The 22,765-nt window shown below is 37.5% G+C and overlaps 1 protein-coding gene across 2 annotated transcripts in view; it reads right to left on the reverse strand.

Annotated features, from left to right (window-relative positions):
* Positions 1–22,765, reverse strand: part of Cttnbp2 (cortactin binding protein 2) — a 117,229-nt gene that overhangs the window by 28,378 nt on the left and 66,086 nt on the right. For both annotated transcript variants that reach the window (XM_042696006.1, XM_042696007.1), the window contains 5 exons: positions 20,310–20,460; positions 17,131–17,382; positions 9,679–9,796; positions 2,762–3,037; positions 1,106–1,201 (listed from right to left, as the gene is read on the reverse strand). In XM_042696006.1, coding sequence (XP_042551940.1) covers positions 1,106–1,201; positions 2,762–3,037; positions 9,679–9,796; positions 17,131–17,382; positions 20,310–20,460 — 893 coding nt within the window. The remainder of the gene's footprint in view (positions 1–1,105; positions 1,202–2,761; positions 3,038–9,678; positions 9,797–17,130; positions 17,383–20,309; positions 20,461–22,765) is intronic.

Here is a 22,765-nt window from a genome sequence, read left to right on the forward strand (position 1 = left end):
TCCTCTGCTCCCACTTCTTCTGCCTTATAACTCTTTTATTTTATAGAGGGAAAGAATTCAAACCTATGATAAAAGGAAAAAAGTATTTTTTGGTGAATTTCTGTGGACAGTGCTGACATTTGGCCACGAAGCATCAGGGTAGCTTTGCCTCTGTGAAAATACTGCTGTACTTGTACTGTACCCTAGCAATCACAGCTAGGGCCTCCAGATTTCAGCCCCAACTCTGTGGTTGGTGTCTGCTGATAGCTGGGTTCAATATCTTATTGTTCGCAAGCCAGAGTTATTATAGATAGTCCAGGTCCTCAGAAAGATTTAGCCCTGGCCAATATTAACATACAAGTCTATGGTCTCCCTTTAGGCCTCCAGCCCACCTCAACCACAGCCATTCCCCCAATATCACTGAAAATGAAGGAATTTTCTATGTTGGATTCTCTACATTTGTTTTAAAATTGCAGTAAGTACATTTCAAACAGCAAAAGAAAACTTTTAGTTGAGACTAATTTTTTAAGTCCATCCTCAAGTATGGAAAATCCATGAAGTCAGTAGTGCTTCAGAAATCAGGTTATAAAACTAGACATAAATATTCGCCTCACTCATAGCGAAACGTAAGGTCAGAAAGCCAATCTGAGCCTCAATTTCACATAGAAAATAAAAAAAAAAAACAGAAAAATGTATCTTATTCAGTTGCTATGAGGACTAAGTGAGTTTCTATTTGTGCAACACTATAAATATAAACACAATTTTAAATAGTAAGTGCTTACTGAGTTTTAGCCTGTACCATTACACTAAACATACACTGTACTTGACAGTAACAAAAGACATCTTTCTTTTAATAGTGTCTCTCACTCTGCCCTCAACATGTCAGTTTGGCCTCGGGGTTGTTTCTAATGAAGGATGTAAGGAGAATGGAACCCATAAGCAGGGTATCCATCTCTGACAGATGTCAGAGACATGGTGTCTGCGTTTAGCTCCCTGAAATCAAATGTTTCAGAAGACATCCAGTTACTCCACAAGGGAGTCACATGTGTGTGGCTAGAAGACAAAGACCTGGGGTTTAGGAAGTGGAAAATACTTGGCTCCTCACCTAAGTAAAGAACACCATTACCTGACAGAAGCACGGTGACCTGTTCCACTTTTGCTTTCCTCACAAAGTCCCATGGAGACTGGCTGAAGCTCTGACCAGCTGACCATGGCACATTTCCTAGTTCAAAAAAAGATGAAGTAAAATGTTAGGGACAAATTAAAGTTTGGCTTTTTTGCAAAAACATAGGCTCTTTTTCTGTGAGGACTCTCAGGACTCCACAGTCTGTATCGTTATGGAACCCATAAAGGGTCACACAAGGGTTTAAACTCCCTATAGAAATTTTTGTTGGAAGTCAAAAGGTTTGAAGTCTCAAAACCATTCCATGATTCTTCAAATGCCTGTTTCATGAAGTCCGAACACTTTGGTACTCAAAGCCTTTATGATCTAATCTCTGTGGCTCTTTCTAGCCAATTTTAGATTCCAGGCAGGGAGGGTATAATCCAGGAGCTAAGAATCATGCAAGCATCCTCACAGTTTGTTTGAGACAGCATCTCACTAGATGGCCCAGGCTGGCCTAAAGCTTGTTGTGTATAGTAGTACAGGCTGGCCTGGAACTCATGAGCCTCTTGCCAAAGCTTGGTGCATGTGAGCAGGTAGCAGACCCATCTGAGAACCATGATTTCCACTGTGTGAAAAAGAAAATCGTGTATCTGGTAATCATTTATGAATTCTTTTTCTAATTTTATTTTTAAAATAACATAACAGTCCAATAATGATACTTTTAATAATATACCAAAGGCTCATAAAAGTATAGTTACTCTAAAACTATTGGAATCTGTGTGTGTGTGTGTGTGTGTGTGTGTGTATTAGAGAGACACAGACAAAGATACAGAGACACACAGAGATTGCACAAGTAAGCAGACAGGATAAAAGACCTTGTGATAGAAGCTGATAATTCTGAAAGCTTGCCTTTTCCTCATGCTTTTCCTTTCCAACATGGGGCTATTGAAAGTGCACAAGCTTTCCTATCAGAAAATGACTTGATTCCTGACTGCTCTGAGCATTAGCTATCTAACTAAGCAAATCCTCTAATATCTAGCTAGCTGTACAATGAAGCTTGGGTAAGGACTGTTCATAAAGCACCCAGCAGCACAAACCTAGCAAAGAAGGTGCCTCATAGATCTTAGTTCTCCTGTCCAAGAGGGAAAACACTTACAGAGCATTTATTTGTTCAGTAGGCAAATCATATCTTCCTAAATTCTGTTCAGTCTGTTTTTATGCTAACAAGTAGAAACCAACAGTTTTCACTCTGACCCATCCTATGTGGATACATCTTCATTAAAGCATGTCTTCCAGCTCCACTTTATCAGGACCCTCACCTTGGAGGTAAGGTGAAAATGAACTGCAGGACCCCTGGCTCAGCCTGAAGACAGATTTGGAGCTGTGTTCACAATTTGTGCATTAGCAAGCAGCTGTGTGTGTGGATCGTTTTTTGCATTTATTGAGAATAGCAAGTGTAATCACAAAGCCTCATCAAAGGCTTTCGGGCTCTTTATTATTTGAGGCATAAAAGCATTTTTATACTAACAGGCTGCATTATGTAATGGCTACATTGTGAGTACTCAGCTGCCACATGTGAGCTTTGAATGTGCTTAATCCATAAACTACGTTATGAAGCCCACAAACAGAAATGAACTCAGACACCAAACACTCTCTTCATTATAGGATGGTGGATACCTAGAGTGATGGATCGTATGCTGCTTGCACCGAGGCCAATGTTGGAGTCAGTGGTGTTATTAAGTGTCACGTCTTCCAGACTCCACCATCCATCAGCAGAGATTGCTTGGAAATGATTTGTCAGAGCTTGACTCACTGCTTTTGAAAAATCATCCCATGATGTCTGTTTGCGGATATTTAAAGCACATAAGGTATTCTCGCATTCCAAGTCATCTGAGCCACCGTTGCTTGGTGGGATCTCACCCACAGAAATCCTTAAGGGTATTTTAAGAGCATCTGTTAAAGAAATAAAAGAAATAGAAGTTTAAAAAGATTTGGTAGGGAAAAATATCCCCCAGCAGAGTTATTATATAAACAAATTTGAATATTTTAAAAATAAAACAAAGGGTTCACATGGTGGTGTATGCCTGTAATCTCAATACTTCAGAGGCTGAAACTGAGTCTGCCCAGGGTCCATATAATGAGACCCTCTCTGTCCTAAAACCACCAAATAAACAAACAAATAAATATTTATATGTATATGTTTTTCTTTATAAATAACATCAAGTTGAATCTTCTTATAGTAGAGTAAACTTCGCTCTCCCAACTTCTTCTCAGTTTCTTTAAGGGCATATTATATGAACTCTTTCTTTCCTTGTATCTTTTAGTCTTTTTAATTTCATTGACTCCTTTCACTAAGTCATTAAAAAGAAACTTCTGAGAAAAGTAGAGCCCTTCCTTAACTAAATTTTCTATATTCTTTTTACGTTTATAGACAATGTCGTGAGCAAGTCAGTTCTCACTAACATGGGTCAGTAAGCTCTGAATCCCTCTCAGAGGCTCCAAGGTGGCAGCAACACCCCATGTACTTCTAATTCTTGTGAAGTGAATCGTAAGTTTATTAAGAATTTCTTAGTGTTTGGCCACAAATCTTCTATGCCCATTGAACTCATTACTATAATTAGTGAACTTAATAAAATTTCATAACATCAACTTTATAATAAAACTTCAAAACATTATGGCTAGGATAGTCTTAGCATAGGATCACAAAGAGCTCAATAGCATAGGACCATATAAAATGATGCTAATCAAAATGAACTCCAAGAAATTGAAACAAGAAGTTTTTTTTTTACTGTATTGTTAGCAGTTATTTATTTTCTTTCCTTTTTTGATGCTTTGGTTTATTCCCTGCTGTTATTATTTTTGATTTCTGTGCCCTTTTGTCTTTTATCTATTTATCTAATTTGGAGAAGGGAAGGAGAATCATAGAAACATTGGGATAAAGGGTGAACCAAGGCAACAATGATACTCACTAGAAAATATGTTGAAAATTTACTTTGCAACTTGGGAGGGGGATTCAGAGGGGAAAGTGGGAGAAAATGAGGGAGGAGATCACTAGTCAAAAAGAAATGTACTCATTACCTGACTTACGTAACTGGAACCTCTGTGTACATCACCCTTACAATAAAAGTTTTTTAAAAAAGAGTAAAGTTAGGTTTCATCAGTTTATGCATTTAAAAAAATAAAATTTAAATAAAAACAAGGCCAAAAGGAATAAACTAAAGTGAGAGAGTTTGAGGGGATAAAACCCTCCACAAAAAGTACAATAAAAACCATAGGCTGGAGAGTTTCCCTCATTTGTAATACTTAGGACATGCCCATAAATCTACAAGTAAACCCAATGGATAGTAAAAGATAAATAATTACATTTGGACATGATTAATTAAACAGCACTCTAAACATTCACCCAGTGAGAACAAAGGAGGATCTCCTTAGGAGAAGATCATAAGGGCTCAATAGCTATGTACATATGGTCCTATAAAATGATACTATTGAATTGACTTTACTCTTATTTAAATTAAATTGAGTACTTCATAGACATTCAATGGAGTTGTGAAAATCTCATCTATTAACTATGAGAAAACTATACAAACTTAGAAAAAATAATCTCTGGATACTACTTTTAGCTTGCTTGAAAAGGATGTTAAATGCTCAAACATTAGAAATTGTGGGCGAGAGGCATTCAAGGTATGTTTTATTCAAAGATAAGGAATTTCAGTTAGCAAAAGCACACTAAAAACCTTCTAAAAGTTGGTGAAAGAATTATTTTTTATGATTTAATGCTGAAATGAAATGTTTTAAGGTGTGTCCTTTAATAATCCTTTTATAAAATGCCTTTTTCCTTCAGCCAGCTAACTATCATTCCATGTTTTAACTGTAGGTTGTGTTATCAACAGAATCTGACCTAAGTGACCTCTCTAGATGGTGACAGAGTGCTACTTGATTTCCCACACTTCACTGCTGGCTCTTTCCTTTCATATTTTTTCCTTTTCCCTCTACTTTTTCCAGAGTTTCTAATGGCAGTGGTTTAGAATAATTATTTTCTGTGTTCACTCCCTTAGTGATCCTATCAAGTTCCACGAATTTTAAATGTCAGCAACTGAATGCCAATTCTCAGTGTTTTACTCCCAGTTCATCCTCATCTGCACACTTCCTGCTGACTTGGGTCAGATGGCCTCACAAGCCTCTCAATTCATACACCTAAAAATCCCCAGTCTTGCTGTTCATTAGCAAAGCCTGCTTCAACCTTAACAGCTTTCTCTTTCCCTGGTGATGGTAACCCCAGGCTGCCAGGTGTTGGGAGTTATCCATGATTTCCCTTGCCATTAGGTTTCTCATGTCCATCAGGAAGTTCTACTGAGCCTCAATTCTGCATCTTCAGAACTTGGAGTACTCCTCACTACACCTGATCTGCTACAATCCTAGATTGAGACATTACCTTGAGACATCACATGGGATACTAGTCATGTCCTTGGAGATGGTCCTGATCTGCCCAGTCTATCCTTGGTCAAACAACTAGTGATTGTTAAAACACACATCACACTAGTCACCAGTGTGGCTACTTTAAGTCTTCACAATGATTTATAAATTCCACAAAGATCAGGTCTCCACCCAATCCTCTTTTCCTGTTTGCTTTCCATGCTGAGTTGAACCAAATAATTTTGCCCATCTTGAAGCTCCTTGGACAGCACCTCTGACCTTAATGGCTCTTCCCACTTGATATTCCCACCAAAATATCTAAACATCATCCCTACTCATTTCCTTCAAGTCTGCTTAAATGTTTTACCAGTAAAGCTATCTCAATGACCATTGAAAAATGCAAAGCTACCTTCCCTCACAATATCCTTTAGTTCCTGTCATGGCTCATCTCACCACTTTACAATACCATAATATCGAGATTTCTTACATTTATTGTTCATTTCTTGTAGTGTTAGAATAAGAGCTTTGTGATGACAGTCTTAAAAATATCTGATGTATCCCATGTGGCTAAGGTAGTCACTGGCACATTTGGGAACTAAGTAATTATTTGCCCAATAAATACATTAAAGGGTAGGAATCTACAACTGTGTTTTCCACTACCTCTTCACATAATTCATAATTTAAAACAGTAAGCCTCTGCTTACAGAGCTGCCAGAAATTTCTCTCCCTGTAACTCACAATTTCCTAATTGTCAAGTAGAAATGACTCTACTTTTTAAATGGAACCCTTAACTACTTCCTCTCAGAAAGTTTCTACCTTTAGACCTGTTTACATCATTGCTTTCTGACTTTTCTTCCTGCCAAATTCTTCTAGTTGTTCTTTGTGAGTCATTAGTGCATGTTCTCTCTCTCTCTCTCTCTCTCTCTCTCTCTCTCTCGCTCTCTCGCTCTCTCTCTTTCTCTCTCTCTTAATAGGTGTGTCTAGGCTTGGACCTTAATATCCCTTTCTGTCACCCTACGTATCACAGTTGGTTAATACCACACTGAGGACTTAACACAACCATGCCCCTCTTCTCCAGGCTTGATCTCAGGCCTGGTTAGTTCCGGTCTTCCTTCTCTCTACTTGATAACAGTCATAATCCCTTCTCCTCTAGGGCATTCTATAGGAAGAAAGTATTTCTTCATTACTGATCTCTCATTTCCTCATTTACTGGACAACACTCAGGACTAAGCCAAAATTTGCCCATAGGATTGTGTTAAAAGGAAGTCAAAGCCTTATATGACTTGACCCTGGGCTATATTCCACTCACCTTCTTCCTTTTCCCAGCACTGCAGATTGAAAGGTTACACTCTCCAATGCCTCCAGGTCCTTGTTGGCTCACAGGGAAAGACTCTATGGCTCTTAGTCTAGCTTTTCAATCCTCATTTTAATTTTCTCACTTCCTCCTGAACTACCTACCTCATTTAGAGGTACTCATAATAACTATAGGCTTAGTGTTATCATTTGGAAATTTTATACAAGATGGTATTATTTATGTATCCTTTTGTAACTTTTCTCTTTCCATGGACACTTCTAGTGTATCTAGTGATTTATAGATCAATATTTAAGTACTTTTTGAGAACTTCAAAGAGTGAACTTTTCTATTTTTTTAAGATTAGCCATACCCAATGCACAACAGATTTCCAGTTAGAATGTTTTCAATTGTCTCTTGTTGCTAACAAGATCCCAGTTAACATCTTTGTATGTTCTGGCACACATGTGCAAGAGCAGCTTTGCTTATAAACTGAGGCAAGGGATAAAAAAAAAACATGCTGAAGATAGATGGGATTTTTGATACATTCTTTTCATCTGGACTATCTCTGTAGTAAATTTCAGCTTCTACTGTAGGTCTTAGGGAAGTCATATTTTCATCTAAACAATATCCTCCTTTTTTCCTTCTATGAGATTTTCAAACTTATAAGTCTTAGAGAGACTAACAAATTATCCACACTTCTGCTGCTAGGTGTAAGTAATTATGAACTCCTGGTGACAGACAACAAACTGAGTCAGGAAAGACTAAGTACTTAGCTTGAGATGAAGCAGACTTTAAAGAAGAGTATGGTGTCTAGGTATAAGGACTTTTCCCCAAATCATCCAAATTGTGCCAATGTCTGAGACAGAAACTATATCTAGGTTCCTCATGTCAGTCTTCTATTTCTTAATGTCTTTTTAATCCTTGCTTTTGGACATATCCATCCTTCTCTTCAATGTGTACCACTTCCTTCATTATTGTCTTGATCCAACTTCAGACACATTTTCTCTTTTTGATCCCCATTGTATTTTTGCTTAGATTTCTTTAGTTTGTTGACAGACAATATTTACGATACGTAGCCCATGCTGGCCTCAAGTACACTATATACCTTAGATCATGAACACATGATCCTCCTGAACAGGCTCCTGAGTGCTGAGACATGCAAACTTCTTAATGCTTGGTCTTAGAAGTTAACTTCTCCCTCGCAGAACTGCCTACCTCATTCTAAAACACCATGAAAATCATATGCACTGTCAAGAATCTAACTAGTTCTTCTTCACTTGTCATATACAATGAAAACTGCACACAATGGCACACATTTATAATCCCAGCATTTGTGAAGGTGAAGCAGAAGCCTGAGAGTTTGAGGAAGCCTGGGCCACACAGCCAGACTTTATTTCAAAATAAAGCAAACAAAGGAAAACAAAAAAAAAGCTCTACTATTCATCAGGAGTGGTGGCTCACTCTTTGGAAATGGTTGAGATTTGGAAGATCACAGTTTCAGGATACTCTGGACAAAAACAGTAAGAACCCATCCCAATCAAAATAAGCTAGGTAGGGTGGCACATGACTATTATCTCATTTATGCAGTAAGTGTAAATAAGAGGATCACAGTCCAGGCTAACCTGAGATAAAAACACAAGACTTGAAAAATAACAAAAACAAAACAGGGCTGAGCGAACAGTTCAAGTGGTAGTGCACTTGCAGGCACAAGGCTCTGAGTTCAAACCCAGTACCGCACCAACAACAAGCACTACCACCAACTACAAAAACAAACTAGTAAATCTAATATTAAACGTTATATGCACTTCTTTGTCTCATCTATTCAGCTCTCCACTTGTGCTTCTCCAAAGCCAATAGTTTTATGTTTCACATCCAATAAACAAGTTATCAATAATTATTCTTTTTAAATGTTTACTATCAAAAAGTGTACTTTTACTATATTATAGCAAAGCTGTTTTCAGATTAATAGAAAACTGGATACACTATTAGGTTAATTTCAGTCTATGAAAATAAAAAGCTAAAAGATGATGAGAAATCTCTCACTATTATTAGTATCATAGAGAAATGCTATTTAGTAAGGACTGCTTCTGATGAATGAAGATTCCAATGAATAGAGATCCAAAAGTTTAAAGCCTTAAAAGCTGGGTTCTATTGATAATGAAAGCCATTTTATAGTCAAAATTTTAGATGTAAAGAGAATTTCTATGACTCACATCTTTCCATTAATGTATTATTATACACACAGAATAAAAATCAATGTATAAAATTGTAGGTTAAAACATTATTTAACTTTCAAAATTCTGCATATCTTAATGCTGGATTACTGAACTAGGTGGTAAAACAGCTGAATTGGGTGATAACCAATTTAAGTGACAACATTTTGTATCACTAAGCAATCCATATTCATAAACCCACAAGCAAGCCTTTCATAAAATGTGCTGAAGAGGATACACTCTAATGTTGGAAGGGACTCAAAAGTTCATCAATTATCTACAGAAAGAAGTAGGCAACCCACTTGCTTGGTTCATATGATCAGTGGATACAGAAAACACAGCAGGGATTTCTCACCTGGCAGTCTAATAGCTTGAAAGACTATCTAAGCAAGAAGAAAAGGCAATCATTCTTTAGACTGCTCTCCTAAGTCAGTCAGTACAAAACAACAAAAAAAGACCTAGCAGTATTTGAATGCTAATAGTTCTGTGGAAAAAAAGAGTTACAATCAATAAAATGTTTGGGTTTTTTTTTTTTCAGCAGCAGCAGCAGCTAAAACTTAAAAGAAGTTAAGAGGTGAAGAAAATTGTAGTTGCATGAATATTTTTCCTAGTGTCCCAGGGATCCCACTGGGTAGAAAAAGGGTGAAGGAAAAGCTTTGAATGTCTCTCACTCAAATTCTCCAGCAGATGCTTGCAGTCATCAGTGGCAACATCATGCACAGTTCGGTTGCACCTGTCTCGCTTTTCAGGCTCCAGACCTCCATGCCTACACAAGATTTCTAGGCAGTTCTGTAATGACAAAAAGCAATATTATACATTATTACCCAAGTGAGTCAGATAGCAAGCATCCAGTCAACTGCCTGTGACAACACAATCAAGAAATCACAGCTTGGTGGTGCATGCCTATAACTCCAGCATTTGTAAGGGTGGAGGCAGGAGGATTAAGAGTTTGAGACTTGCCTGGGCTATATACCAAGACCTTATCTCCAAAAGAAGACTTGTGATGTAGCTCAGTGGCATATTTCTTGCCTAATAAGAAGGAAGGAAAGGCAAGGGGAGGGCAGAGGAGGGGAGGAGGGAAGGCAAAAGAAGAAAGAAGGAAGGCAGGAAGGCAGGAAGACAGGAAAGAAGGAAGGAAGGAAGAAAGGAAGGAAGGAAGGAAGGAATTCACAGATGGAAATCTTACTTCAATTCTAGCAACTATGATATAAAAATTGAGCTCTGATTTATTAAAGTAAGATCCAGCTGCTTCATTATCTAGCTCTAATTATTTCTCTGGTGCTGGGGATGGAACCCAAGGCTTTCTGTGTTCACACTAGACAAGCACTCTACCATGGAGCTTCAGGTCTAGCCCAGAGAATGCTTCATTTCACTGAGTCAGTGCTCTCACAGAAGACTCTTAGGTTTCAAATAATAAATGATTAGCTTGTTACTCAATCAGTTGACAAGTGAAATTAAGAATGAATAGGTGAAAAATGAAGGAGGGGGTAACAATGCTCAATAGGAAATGTACTCCTTACCTTACTCATGTAACTGTAACCCCTCTGTACAGTATCTCTAAAATAAATTTTTTTTAAAGAATGACGACTTCAGCAGAGAGAGGTAATGTGGTGGTTATAAAACAGCAAGACTTATGGTACATGTAACTGGATGCTTCTTGCTGAGTTCTCGACTGCCATTGGCTTTTCTGATAAGGTTAGTGCAGGGTGCTCAACTACAACAGTTCTGCCCCAAATCCTTCTAAGCACATTTGTATTCAAGATCTTATGCTGCTTTTTTTTAAAATATGAAAAATATGACTATCATGTCAACTGAGAGTATATGTGAAAAATACATGTCTAGTAGATACTGAAGCTATGCTTCTTTCTAATTTTAATATTTTCTTCTACCAGAATGCTTGAAGAAATCATTCCAAACAAGTCAGAAACTGTGAACTCAAGGACTATAGTCTGCCTTAATTTTCCAAATGAAAAATAAGAGAAATATATGTATGTATGTGTGAACAAATGCATACTTTTAAAATAATTTAATAGCAGGATGTCACATCAGGATATTGACTTTGGAACTCCATTATATCAACAAGAAGAAAAACATGAGCAGACCACACTCAATTAAAAGGAACAAAGAACCAAAGTCTTTTCCAGCACGCACATGCATACACATACACACACACATGTGCACACACACACGCACACACATTAAACTAAGAAATTAAACTAAGCAGTTAGTAAAGCCTTCTACAATCTTGCTGTAGATTTTCTCTATAGTATAACAATTTACTAAGATCAAAATCACCATCATTACTTAGAAAACAGCATTACTAGCCAGTTTACTGAAGAAGTATTACAACACATAAATATTGCCAATTTCAAAATAATGTTAATTGATGTTACTTCAAATGAAAAAACAAGTGACAAAATGCAAAAGTCTGTACAGTTTGTGAATTAAGACTAATTTTTAACCTTCAATAATAATCTTTATTATACTCAAATAGGGAAATTAGCAATAATATAGGCAGTGACTTTGTCTTGAAATAAATGTGAAATGTCATGTCTATGAGGAGAATGAATATGCAAGTATTACTACAAGGGCAAATTCTATAGTGCTGTGCTGGCTCATTGGAGGACCCAAAGCTGGTGAAAACTGGCCTCACTACTACTCAACACAACGATGGCAACCATTTTGAGTACTTGTGATATTCCAGGCACAGTTCTGACACATTGCAAGAACAGTCATATACTGCATGACAAAGAGAAATGGTTAGGTGATTTCCTATTGTAGACCACCATAGAATGTTCTAGAAACTAAGATGCCTACAATGCCACTGGGCCACACAATCTTATGGCACCCTCAAGGTCCCTTAAGGTCCACTAGTGACTGAAATGTTGTATAGCGCATAACTGACTCAATGACTATTTAGATCTCATTACAAGTCCATGAGTAACATACTTAAGCACCTTTTCACGATCATGCTCCAGAAGACAAGAATATTTCTCAATAGGCTTCTCCTCTTAAAGCTTCTACCACCTCCCAGTTGTGCCATGGATGGGAGGCTTGGGGAGTATTTATCTAAGTAACAAAAGGGGACTATAGATGTGACAACAGTAATTTTTTACTTTGTGGTGGACTCAGAAGAAAGATGAAGAAAGGCATCTCTTTCCTGGTGGGTGGGATTGATGAAAAATGCTGTCGTATTTATCATGGGGATCTGAGCAGGGGGTCCTAACCAAGAATCGAAATGGATAAGTTTACTTAGGGTATAAATAAAGACTTAAGAAATAGCTTCATTTTTCACCACATGCCATTTTCCAGAACTTAGGTTCATGGCCAGTAACTGTAGAATAGCTGTGGAATAGTCTTTCTGTTGGCAAACCGTGGGTCCAGAGAAGAGATATATGGCTTTATTATTTAGAGAAAGGGCAAAAGAGAAATTGAGGGATAAGCAGCCTTAGTGCCGGAGTCAAGGTGATTAAGTAGAAACATGAAGTACAAAGATCTAGAAAGAAAATCAAAGTGAAGCAGGAACCAAGCCAAGAGCCTGAAACTGGACAGAGACAAAAAAGTAAAATCTGTTTGTAATTGCAGAGATAAAGCTCAGCTAAGTGCTGAGAACAATGCTGGGGTGAGAGTGTAACTGCTGCTTTACAGCCATTAAGACAAGATCTAATGACAGAAGCCAGACAGCAGATAAAGGCTGAGTGGCCGAAGATGAAGTGGGCTGGAATTAGGTGGGAGGTACAGCAGTTGGAGCTCTTCTGCAGGCCCGAGGAGATATCTGAATAAGAAAGTACCTTGATTGGCTCTGCTCTAAAAGCCCATCGGTGCACATAGAAAGGAAGAGAGAAATGGGAAGGAGACTAACTAGGAAGGAACTGCAATGGTATAATTTATGCACTGTGCAAACAGTGGACTAGAGACTGTGGGGAGCAGGATACACAAGATGGAAGAAGCACATAAAAAAATCACAATCACATACAAGCTCTCTAAGCAAAGTGCGGTGACATGAACACCTAACCTGTGACCAAGGTTGCAGCTGAGATGCTTTCCAGGCACAGAAGAGTTGGGACAGAGGGAGAGACTATTTATGGTAATAAAAACAGCAGATACAAAGCCAGGGAGAGGGGAGAGAGCACAGGGCATCTGCACAGGGGCCACTCATGCCCAATTCAGCGTTCAACATGCTAGCAAAGGTGAAGAGAGCACGTACATCAGTGGAGGTAGACTGAGGCACCCGTAGTGGTTGGGTTATCATAAGGGTCTATGCCTTAGCCTGAGAGTGAAAAGAGTGTTAGGAAGATGGAAGGTGGGTAAGTTATAGCACCACACTCACTTATTAGAAAGGCACTTTCACGACATCTTCAGGAGACTGAAGATGGGCAGATGGTGGCAGGACCCAGATGCATCCAGATGGCATAAAGTGAGGATGTCCAAGGCAGTGCTGTGATTTGATGCAGGGGACAGCATGTGCAGCGTTCACTTAAGAAGGCAAAAAATTAGCCAAGTGCCAGTGGCTCACACCTATAATCCTAGCTACTTAGGAGGCTGAGATCTGAGAATCTCAGTTCAAAGCCAGCCCAGGCAGGAAAGTCCATGAGACTCTTATCTCCAATAAACCACCAGGAAACTAGAAGTGGCACTGTGGCTCAAGTGGTAGAGTGCTAGTCTTGAGCTGAAGAGCTGAGGGACAGTGCCCAGGCCCAGAGTTCCATCCCCACAACCGGCACACGCGCGCACACACGCACACACACACACACACACAGAAGGCAAAAAAATTAGTCATGTTGATCCTTCGAATTCATTAACTTAGGAAGAAGGAACAACTAAACACAAATGTATATGTATAGTGATGTTATGAGATTGAAAGAGGAAAATCAAGAGGTATAGCAGACTGGCCAAAGGGCTTATACATCGGAGCCCAAGTATACACCCAGGTGAAAACTGTCAGATGGGATCAAAAGTGAATATGATCATCAATAGGTCTACCATTTAACTGTCCAAACTGAGATGCTTTTAAGAGTAATATGTAGAGGACACTGAATAATTATACTGGAATAATAGTATAGGCAGCACTGGACCACTAGGCAAACAGTTACACAATTCTGTGCCAAGGAAAAACTTCAGTGACTCCCATTTTCTTGGTTCTTTTTGTAGCCATGAACTAGGAAGAAGGAATCCACATTTTAGAGCCTCTATTGATTTCTGAACATATTTATTGTATTCTAGGCCTCCAGGGGAAGTGGAGTAGTTGTAAAAAAGTGACAGAAAAAGATGACAGATTTTCAAAGGGCTAAAAACTAACAGTGCATCAGTCAGACTAGAATCTTAGCACAATGAAAGAATGACTTAAGGGTAGCAAAAGGACAGATACATTCTGACAAGAGGACAGCGGGAGGCCTGCTAATGATGATCTCTAGAATTCTGGGGACACATGTCTAAAAGACAGATGGAAAGTCAGTGTGAAGCTATCTGTTTCAGACTGGTTATGGCAAAAAAAAAAAAAAAAAAAAGAACCGCAGTTAAATCTGAAAAACAGGAGGAACACTTTAAAAATAGGAGGAAACTGCTAGGATTGGAGCTCAACACTTGTTAGAATGTAGTCAGAAGGGAAGTAAGGAAGGGAGAGTATTCTGGCAACAGAGGAAAAAAGAAGTTTGTATTCAATATTCCATGTCTGCGACAAGCCAGAGATAAGACACTAAGAAAGAGTATGTTGATAGGAAATAACCAGTTTGGAAGATAAACTAGAAGTGCTACCTATCATAGATGAAAACCTCAAAAATTAAAAAACTAAATAATGAAAGAGCTCTGGGTATAGGAATTTTGTATAATAAAAGAAATGTTCAAATGTAGATGATGTCCTTAACTTAGTTCTGTTGCAGGAACTTGACTTGTCAAAGATCGGATGACAGAACACAGAGAACCTTCATTTTGATAATCAAAACGAAAAGAAAGTTCATAATGAAAAAGCGCAACAGAAACCCACTTTTTTCCTACTGAACAGTAACTTCAGAGCACAGAACTAGGGACATTGATGATTTTTTTGTTGTTTCTTTGTCTCTAGATTGAGTTCCTCAACAATCCATTCCTGTCATTAATATCTCATACTACAGAGATTTCCTTATCAGTGGCTTACAAACTACCCCCTACATGCATCTCCCCATCAGTGAGATTCACAGTCCTATATTAACTGTGCATTTCAAATTTAAACTGTTCATGGTTTCCATTTTGTCTCCTAATAATTTTTATGTTAAATGTCACTGTATTCCATTTAAATATATATGTGTGTGTGTGTATATATCTGTTGATGTTTGTGTGTGTATATATATGTATATATATACATACACAAATACATATTTTTGAGAATTTTGTATACTTTCTAAGAAGTAAAGTAGGAGGGGAGAGCCTGCTTACAAGCATTAAGTTGAAATCATGCTATTTTTTCACTTTTTAAAAATGGAAATAAAAACTGAAAAGATCCAAAGTAGACCATAATTACAGGAAGTTGTTACTCAATCATGAGCCCCAATACATCTTCAGGTGTTTCCATCTAGATTGAACAAATCACAGCATTAACCTCAATATATCTAAAACCACAGTCCATCTCCCTGGTCACAGTGATTTTTTTTCTCTTTCCTGGAATATCACTAATATGTGCTCATTCACTAACTTCATTTCCCATATTTATTCTGCAATTACTCTTTGGACTTGTCTAGTCTGCTATTTCCCTTTATGATTTCCACTGACTTTTTTTGCTATCACTTTCTAGCCTTTATTCTTTCTCTTCCACCAATGTATTCATACTCTCTAATCTTCCAAATGCTGTTGTTAAATTAATTACTTTAAACTGTAGGCCAGTTATATTACCCTGCTTTCACTGGCTGTGCTTTCATTAGTAAGTTGAAATCAAACTATTAAATTGTTACTGAAGGCCCCCATGCCTATATTCAGAAACCCATACTAGTTTCATTTGCCACGACTCTTTATTAGCTCAGTTGGAGCTGTCACCAAGTCTGTGTCTCCATTTTTACTTCTCCCTCACCTGAATTGATTTCCTCTCCAGTGATCTGCAAAATCACTGGAATAATTTCCATCCCCTCCAGAATGAACCATTAACCATTCCTGCAACTATGCTCTTTGAAGTATGTGTAATGTCTTTCAGTTTTACACAATCATTGCACTGTTACACTGGTCCAATGCCATGTCTATTACCTTTATCCAAGTTTTGTTCCCTTTTTTCCTATACTTGTAACCTGTAACTTTTTTTTCTGGTTTCAGATCTATCTAATGGCAAAACTTATTTCTGGTAGGGTACCCAAGACTCATGACATAATCTTAGCTTCTCAGGAGGCTAAGATCTAAGGATCCTAGTTTTGAAGCCCCACAGACATATCAGAGATTTCCATTTCCAAATAACCAATAAAAGAGTCGGAAGTGGAGGCATAGTTCCAGAAGTAGAGTACCATATGTGAGCAAAAACATTGAGCAAGAATATGAATGAGGTACTGAATTCAAGCCCCAGTACCCCTCAAAAAGATTTCTGTAAATGTTAATAAACACAATGTCTTACATTCAAAAATTATGTAATAGTATGAGTGAATGGCCTACTATTCTCCCATTTCTTTAAAAACGTACAATTGATATACTTAGAGTGAAATATAGAGTTCCCTGTAGATAACATAGAACTAGCGAGAAAACAGGTATTGCGCAAGTTTGGCAGTGGAGGATCAGGTCTGGATTAAGCATTCTGCTGAACAGGCATGAATCCCCTCCCTGCCGTAACTCGTAACTGAGTTACGAACTGAGTAGTGAAAAGGAACAACCCTATGGATTAAGTTGCTATCAGTCCTTTCCTCCAAAATGTAAATGAAGCAAAATGTTTAAAATTATTCTCATTTTCCTTGAGAAAGAACTCTAAACATAATATCATTTTATAAATCTCTTGTACCCTTGACCACATATCTACCAGATAGAAAGAAGTGTCCATTTTTGCCAGTAGTTTATCATCATCTGCATGGTATCATTCAGTCTCCAGTTGTTCAGTAAGAATACACACAATCAATAAAAAGTAACTATCACTCATCAAGTCACAAGGATGTAATAAGGCCAGCTGGTAAATGACAAACCTTAAAACCTTTGGAAGCAGCGATATGGGCAGCAGTCCAGCCCTCTCTGTCAGCATGGTTGATGAGATCTGCAGGAACCACGGGCTTGGATGAGTCTTCAGGGCTTTCTTCCCCTCCTTCCAAGGTGAAACCCAATTTGGGCTCCTCCTCATGCAAAGAATTCCCACGAGCTGGCACTCTATGGTACATCAGAAGCTTGAGGCTGTCCACATTACCAGTATCCACAGCTGCATGAACTGGTGTCCAGCCATCCTGAAAATAAAATGACCAAGGGAGAAAGGATGATTACAACACTAATGTTGAGAACAGTATTATTTAAAATCTTCCTGAACAACTGAGTTTGGAAAAGGAGGCATTCTAGTCCTATCTCTGATGAGCTAAGTTCTCTGATCTCCATCAGCTACCATGTTCCCCACAGCTATGACTCATGCTTCACTTTGTTTTTATTTCTACTTAACAGTTAACCATCTGGAGTGAGAATATGTTGCCCAGGCCCATATCTATTATACATGACAACCCCAAAATCTCCATTTAATATGTTAAAAGGCAATGAACTTTAGTCACAGCTGGGGGCCAGTGAAAGGAAATGAATGAACTTCAGCCTAAGGAGATTTTAAAAAATATATGCGACAATAATGTTATTAGTAGTATATTAGAATACTATTAACAAATCAGTTGTACTTACCAAATAGTGATCCAACTAATAATCTGAGAATTTTACACTAACCATTCTAGAAGAAAATTCTAGAAAATAGGAAAAAAAGGTAGATATACAGATAAAACAAAGCCAAGTGATCTGGTGTCAGTGGGCTCTGTTGAAACTTCTGTAATTGTAGAGGAATACTGATGATTACAAGCTTAGAGAATTTCACTGGGTTTATTTTCTAAAGTACATTATTTTGGAGCCTCTGTTACACCACTATAGTGTAAAAACAGAGGTCCCAGAGCAACAGTGTTTGCATGTATTGTCCAGAATAGCAGACTCAGTGCACTCTGAAAACCCATGAGGAGTATAGATTCTAAGCCTCATCACAGATAAACTGGGTCAGAAACTCTGGGGAAAAGCCTCTTTAAAAGAGTTACCAGGTGACCAAGAGGGTTGGTCAAACTTGAGTTTGGCAAGCTCTGATCTAGGGAAAACCTTCTTATCTCTCATTCTGATATAAACATGGGAATGCTTACATACAGGTCCTCATCTTCATTTGTTTTAAAAAATTTTTTTGTTATTTTGGCTTTTCCCTCCTCCTTTATATTCTCTTTGATATAATTTTCATGCATCATTTCAGGACATGAAATATGTTTTGGTGAGCTACATACAGCACTTTAAAAAACTAATGAGGTGGAAGAACAAAAGTAGACATTATTGGGAACTCATCTTAAGTTTCGGTTATGTTATCTGATCACCTGCTAAAGTTGACCCTTAATACTGTGGGTTTTTCTCTAGTTTAAATCTCATGTCAATCAAACCCACTTGTAAGACACACTGAACAATGAGCACAGTCTTCTGGCTCCAGGTAGAAGGGACGTTTCATAGCTTATTATTGGTCTGTGAACACCAATACCTGGGTGTTAGCCCTATGCAGATTCCCTGAACGTAAGTGCTTTTGACCTTTCCTAACATATTGCAAAGTCCACATAGACTTTCTAGAAAAAAATCTTTCATTATTTTATTCCCTTTTGGTACTTTCTCATTAGAGGTACAAACATAATGAATTACTAAAGGGGGTAACACTGATCAAGATGCACTGTACTTTTAAATTGCTTTGTTATATGGTACCTCCTTTGTACAACGACTTGAAGATAATAAGAAAATTTTTAAAGAAAAAACGATTATCATTTATATTGTTTATATCTCCACTTCTGTAAAGATTTTGGTCAGCTTATCAATAACTGTTTTGAGAGCATGGATCTCTATGTTGTATCATACAAAATTTAACTTACATTTTTATGTTGCTATTACTTACTTTTCATTCTGTTTGATAAATTCCACTGGTTTTTCATTAATAAGGTATAATCTTGTAAGTATATATAAATACAATAGATTTTCTTAGATTAAATATGGTATGCAAAACTATTTTATGGTTTTTCAGAAAACTAAAAAGGAGAACTTAAAAAAATCTCCAGTAATAAGATTCAACAGAAAAATGTTTACATATGGGTATCATGAACTAATAGTTCTGGTTGGAGAAGTTAAGAAAATCCAGGATCTTAAGAGTATTATATGTCGAAAGAATAAATGCTTTTTTCCCTAATTGTAAAAATAGTGAGGATGCAGTGTTTATTTTTCTGATGAAGAGAATGATCATCTCAGGCTCAGAGGCTGAGTGGATGGCTAGGCTAATGGACAGAGCTTTCAACTCGTGAGGAGGATAATCAAACAGAGTTAAGACCCTTTGCAAATCCAGAATCCTCAAAGCAACGCAAACCTAAGTAGCCCATATATTTTTCTCTGCCTTCTTCCTTTCCTTTTCTTTGGGGGGGGGGGGGGCGGGAGGGAATAGAGTCTGGCTGTGTAACCTGGTCTGGCCTGATACTCATAATACTTCTACCACTATCACCCAGATGTTAAGGACTAAAAGCATGTACCATCATTCCCAACAGTAACCTCATGAGTACAGTTATCCCTAATTTTCTGTGCATACTACTTTCAGGAACTCAACCTATAAGGTTTATGGCCACATATTCTCAAGTCTCTGATATAAAACGGAGCACTATCTGCATATAACTAGCCCATATCTATACTTTAACATATCTAGATTACTTATAATGACTAATACAATATAAAGGCCTATACATAAACAGCATATATATTGTTTAGAAAACAATGATAAGGAGAATAAATCTATAAATTTGCTGTATATACCACAAAATTAAGAAAAGTAAGGGAAATGGATCTATAGAAGGTAAGAATGTTGAAGGTGGTGATGCTGATCAAGATGCACCGTGTTCATAAATGGCTGTGCTCAATGGTTCCTCTTCTGTTATTTTCTTTAACTACTTAAAGATAATTGAAAAATTTGAAAAAGATTTCTTTTCTACATGCAGTTGGTTAATTCTGTGCATGTGGGACTATAGATATGAACAGCTGATTGTATTTTGTTTTGCTAACAACAGTTTATAGACATATTATAAATTATATACACTAGATATAGAAAAAATAACAAAGAACTAATACTTACTCTAGTTTCTACGCTTCGGTCAGAACCAGCTTCAAGCAAGAGTCTAATACATTCTTTGTTTCCATGTTTACAGGCCAGGTAGAGAGGTGTCAGTCCTCCAGCAGCAGCATGATCAATGTTAGCATCATATGCAATTAGTAATTCTACACATCTGAACACAAGATCATGATTAATTATGTAAAAACGGACCTCTGAAGCACCTTGTGACCAAGAGACTACATATAGACAATAATACTAACAAGTCTGCATCTTCACAAACATCACTTTTGTGTATGTTCCCTAGGTAGTGTCCTGAGCTTTTGTGCTCAACGCTAGTGCTCATTTTGAGCCACAGCTCCAGTTCTGGCTTTTAGTGGTTAACTGGAGGTAAGAGTCTATGGACTTTACTGCTGAGGCTGGCTTTGAACCTCAGTCCTCACATCTCAGCCTCCTGAGTAGCTAGTATCACAGGTGTGGTTTTATTTCCACACATTCATTTTAGTGAGTCTTACACATGGAGAGATGTTTTGAAAATTCTAAGAAAGTTTGGTGAGAACATTACTAGCATAAAAATTCAAATTGGTAGATTTGATCAAGTGCTAAAACCTGGTTTGTGATACTTCTCTTTTTAAGGGCTTATAAAAGTAGAATCCTTGGGATGTGTTTGCCTTCTTGAGATGAATGGTTTAGTTTGTTTTGGGTACATATATTATTGTGACTCCAAATAGTTTGAAACTTGAAAAAAAAACAGGCTGCTGAGTCATCCTGTAATTTTTCACTTGAGAAAATAATTATAAATAGTGTAGACAGCAGGGCACCATGTGCCAGCAATAAGGCTGAGAAAAAGAGCTTCTTTGGGAGAAATCCTGTCTCCAGATGGGGACTGGCTTATGGAGACACAGCACCACTGCTCAGGAGGGAAAGGAAAGAAGGTAAAGTCAAGACTGTGGCGCTTAAAAATAGATAAACACCCAGAGCTTGAAGGTGAACAAACTCAAGTGGATTTTCATTGTTTTATTTTATAGTTTATATATTTATTATATATAACATATAATAAATATATATATTTATAAACAATATATATGATATAAATTACATATTATATATTGAATCCTGGATGTCTGCAGGGTTCTTCCTTCTTGCCATTCTCTTTTGTGTTTCTGTGACTGTTACATGCTCCAAGTAAGTGATTCTACAGATTGCCTGGAAACAAGATGACAGCTGAAAAAGTCCTTTTGCAGGTTGCACTATACATCCCAAATGACAGCAAAAACAGTGTCTATGATTCTCCACCATAATACAGTAATGAGATATGTTAGTTATGCAGAAAAAGACTGTTATACATTAATAATGCATTTTAATATATAAGACTGACATTTACCAACATTGATCGGTCTTAAAATATAATTTTAAGCTGGGCACGGGTGGCTCACACCTGTAATTCTAGCTACTCAGGACTGAGATCTGCAGATCACAGTTCAAAGCCAGCCTGGACAGGAAAGTCCCTGAGACTCACATCTCCAATTAACCATCAGAAAACTGGAAGTAGCACTGTGGCTCAAGTGGTAGAGTGCTTGTCTTGAGCTGAAAAGCTGAGAGACAGCACCCAGGCCCAGAGTTTAAGCCCCAAGACTGACAAAAAACAAATATATATACATATATACATATATACGTATATATCTATATATATTTTAAGAATTTTGTAATAAGAAGGTTAAAGCAGCTTGCATTCTCCAAAATATGTCATCTTAGCAAAAACAGAGAAAGTAAAGTAGTTATAATCTATTATTAAAGTAAGAGTTTTAATGGTGAAAAGTCATATGTATAGCTAAATGGTTTAGTAAGGACCTTCACAAATCACTGTTAATCTTATGGGCATTTTAATAAATAGGTTCATTTTGTTTTTAATCCTTGAACTACTTGTATGTAAACTACTTCAATATTTTTTTAAATGGTGAAACAAGGTGCTTGGGACTTAATGCTCAATCAACTGCCAGCAGACTTAAGTTTATTAGAAATAATCATTTCTAATGGTTTTATTGTAATATCATCAAAACTTTTTTTAAATAAAAGCTTTCTGTAACAGAAAACAGTGAACAAGGTGTACCTCGACAGCCCTTTTCACTACCTACATGCTGATGTGCTATAGATGCTATAGAGGACCTGTGAAAAGCAAATTAATTGGTATTTAGTATGGACAGTGTCTTCCTCTTGACTTCCCTTTATTACTACTCAATTACTTTTAAAAGAGTATATTTAAGCTACCGCGTTCCTTCTTCCCTTCCCTTTCTCTCCCTCTTCTTCCTCCCTTCCCTTCCCTTTCTTTTGTATCAGTACTAGAGCTTGAACTCAGGACCTAGGCACTCTCTTTCAGCATTTTTTTTTTTTTTTTTGCTGAAGGCTGGTACTCTGCCACTTGAGCCATGATTCTACCTCTGACTTTTCTTGGTCAACTGGAGATGAGAGTATCAGGGACC

The sequence above is a fragment of the Dipodomys spectabilis genome, unplaced genomic scaffold (assembly GCF_019054845.1).
Source record: "Dipodomys spectabilis isolate Male_0828 unplaced genomic scaffold, ASM1905484v1 ptg000197l, whole genome shotgun sequence".
In the NCBI taxonomy this organism is placed as follows: Eukaryota; Metazoa; Chordata; class Mammalia; order Rodentia; family Heteromyidae; genus Dipodomys; species Dipodomys spectabilis.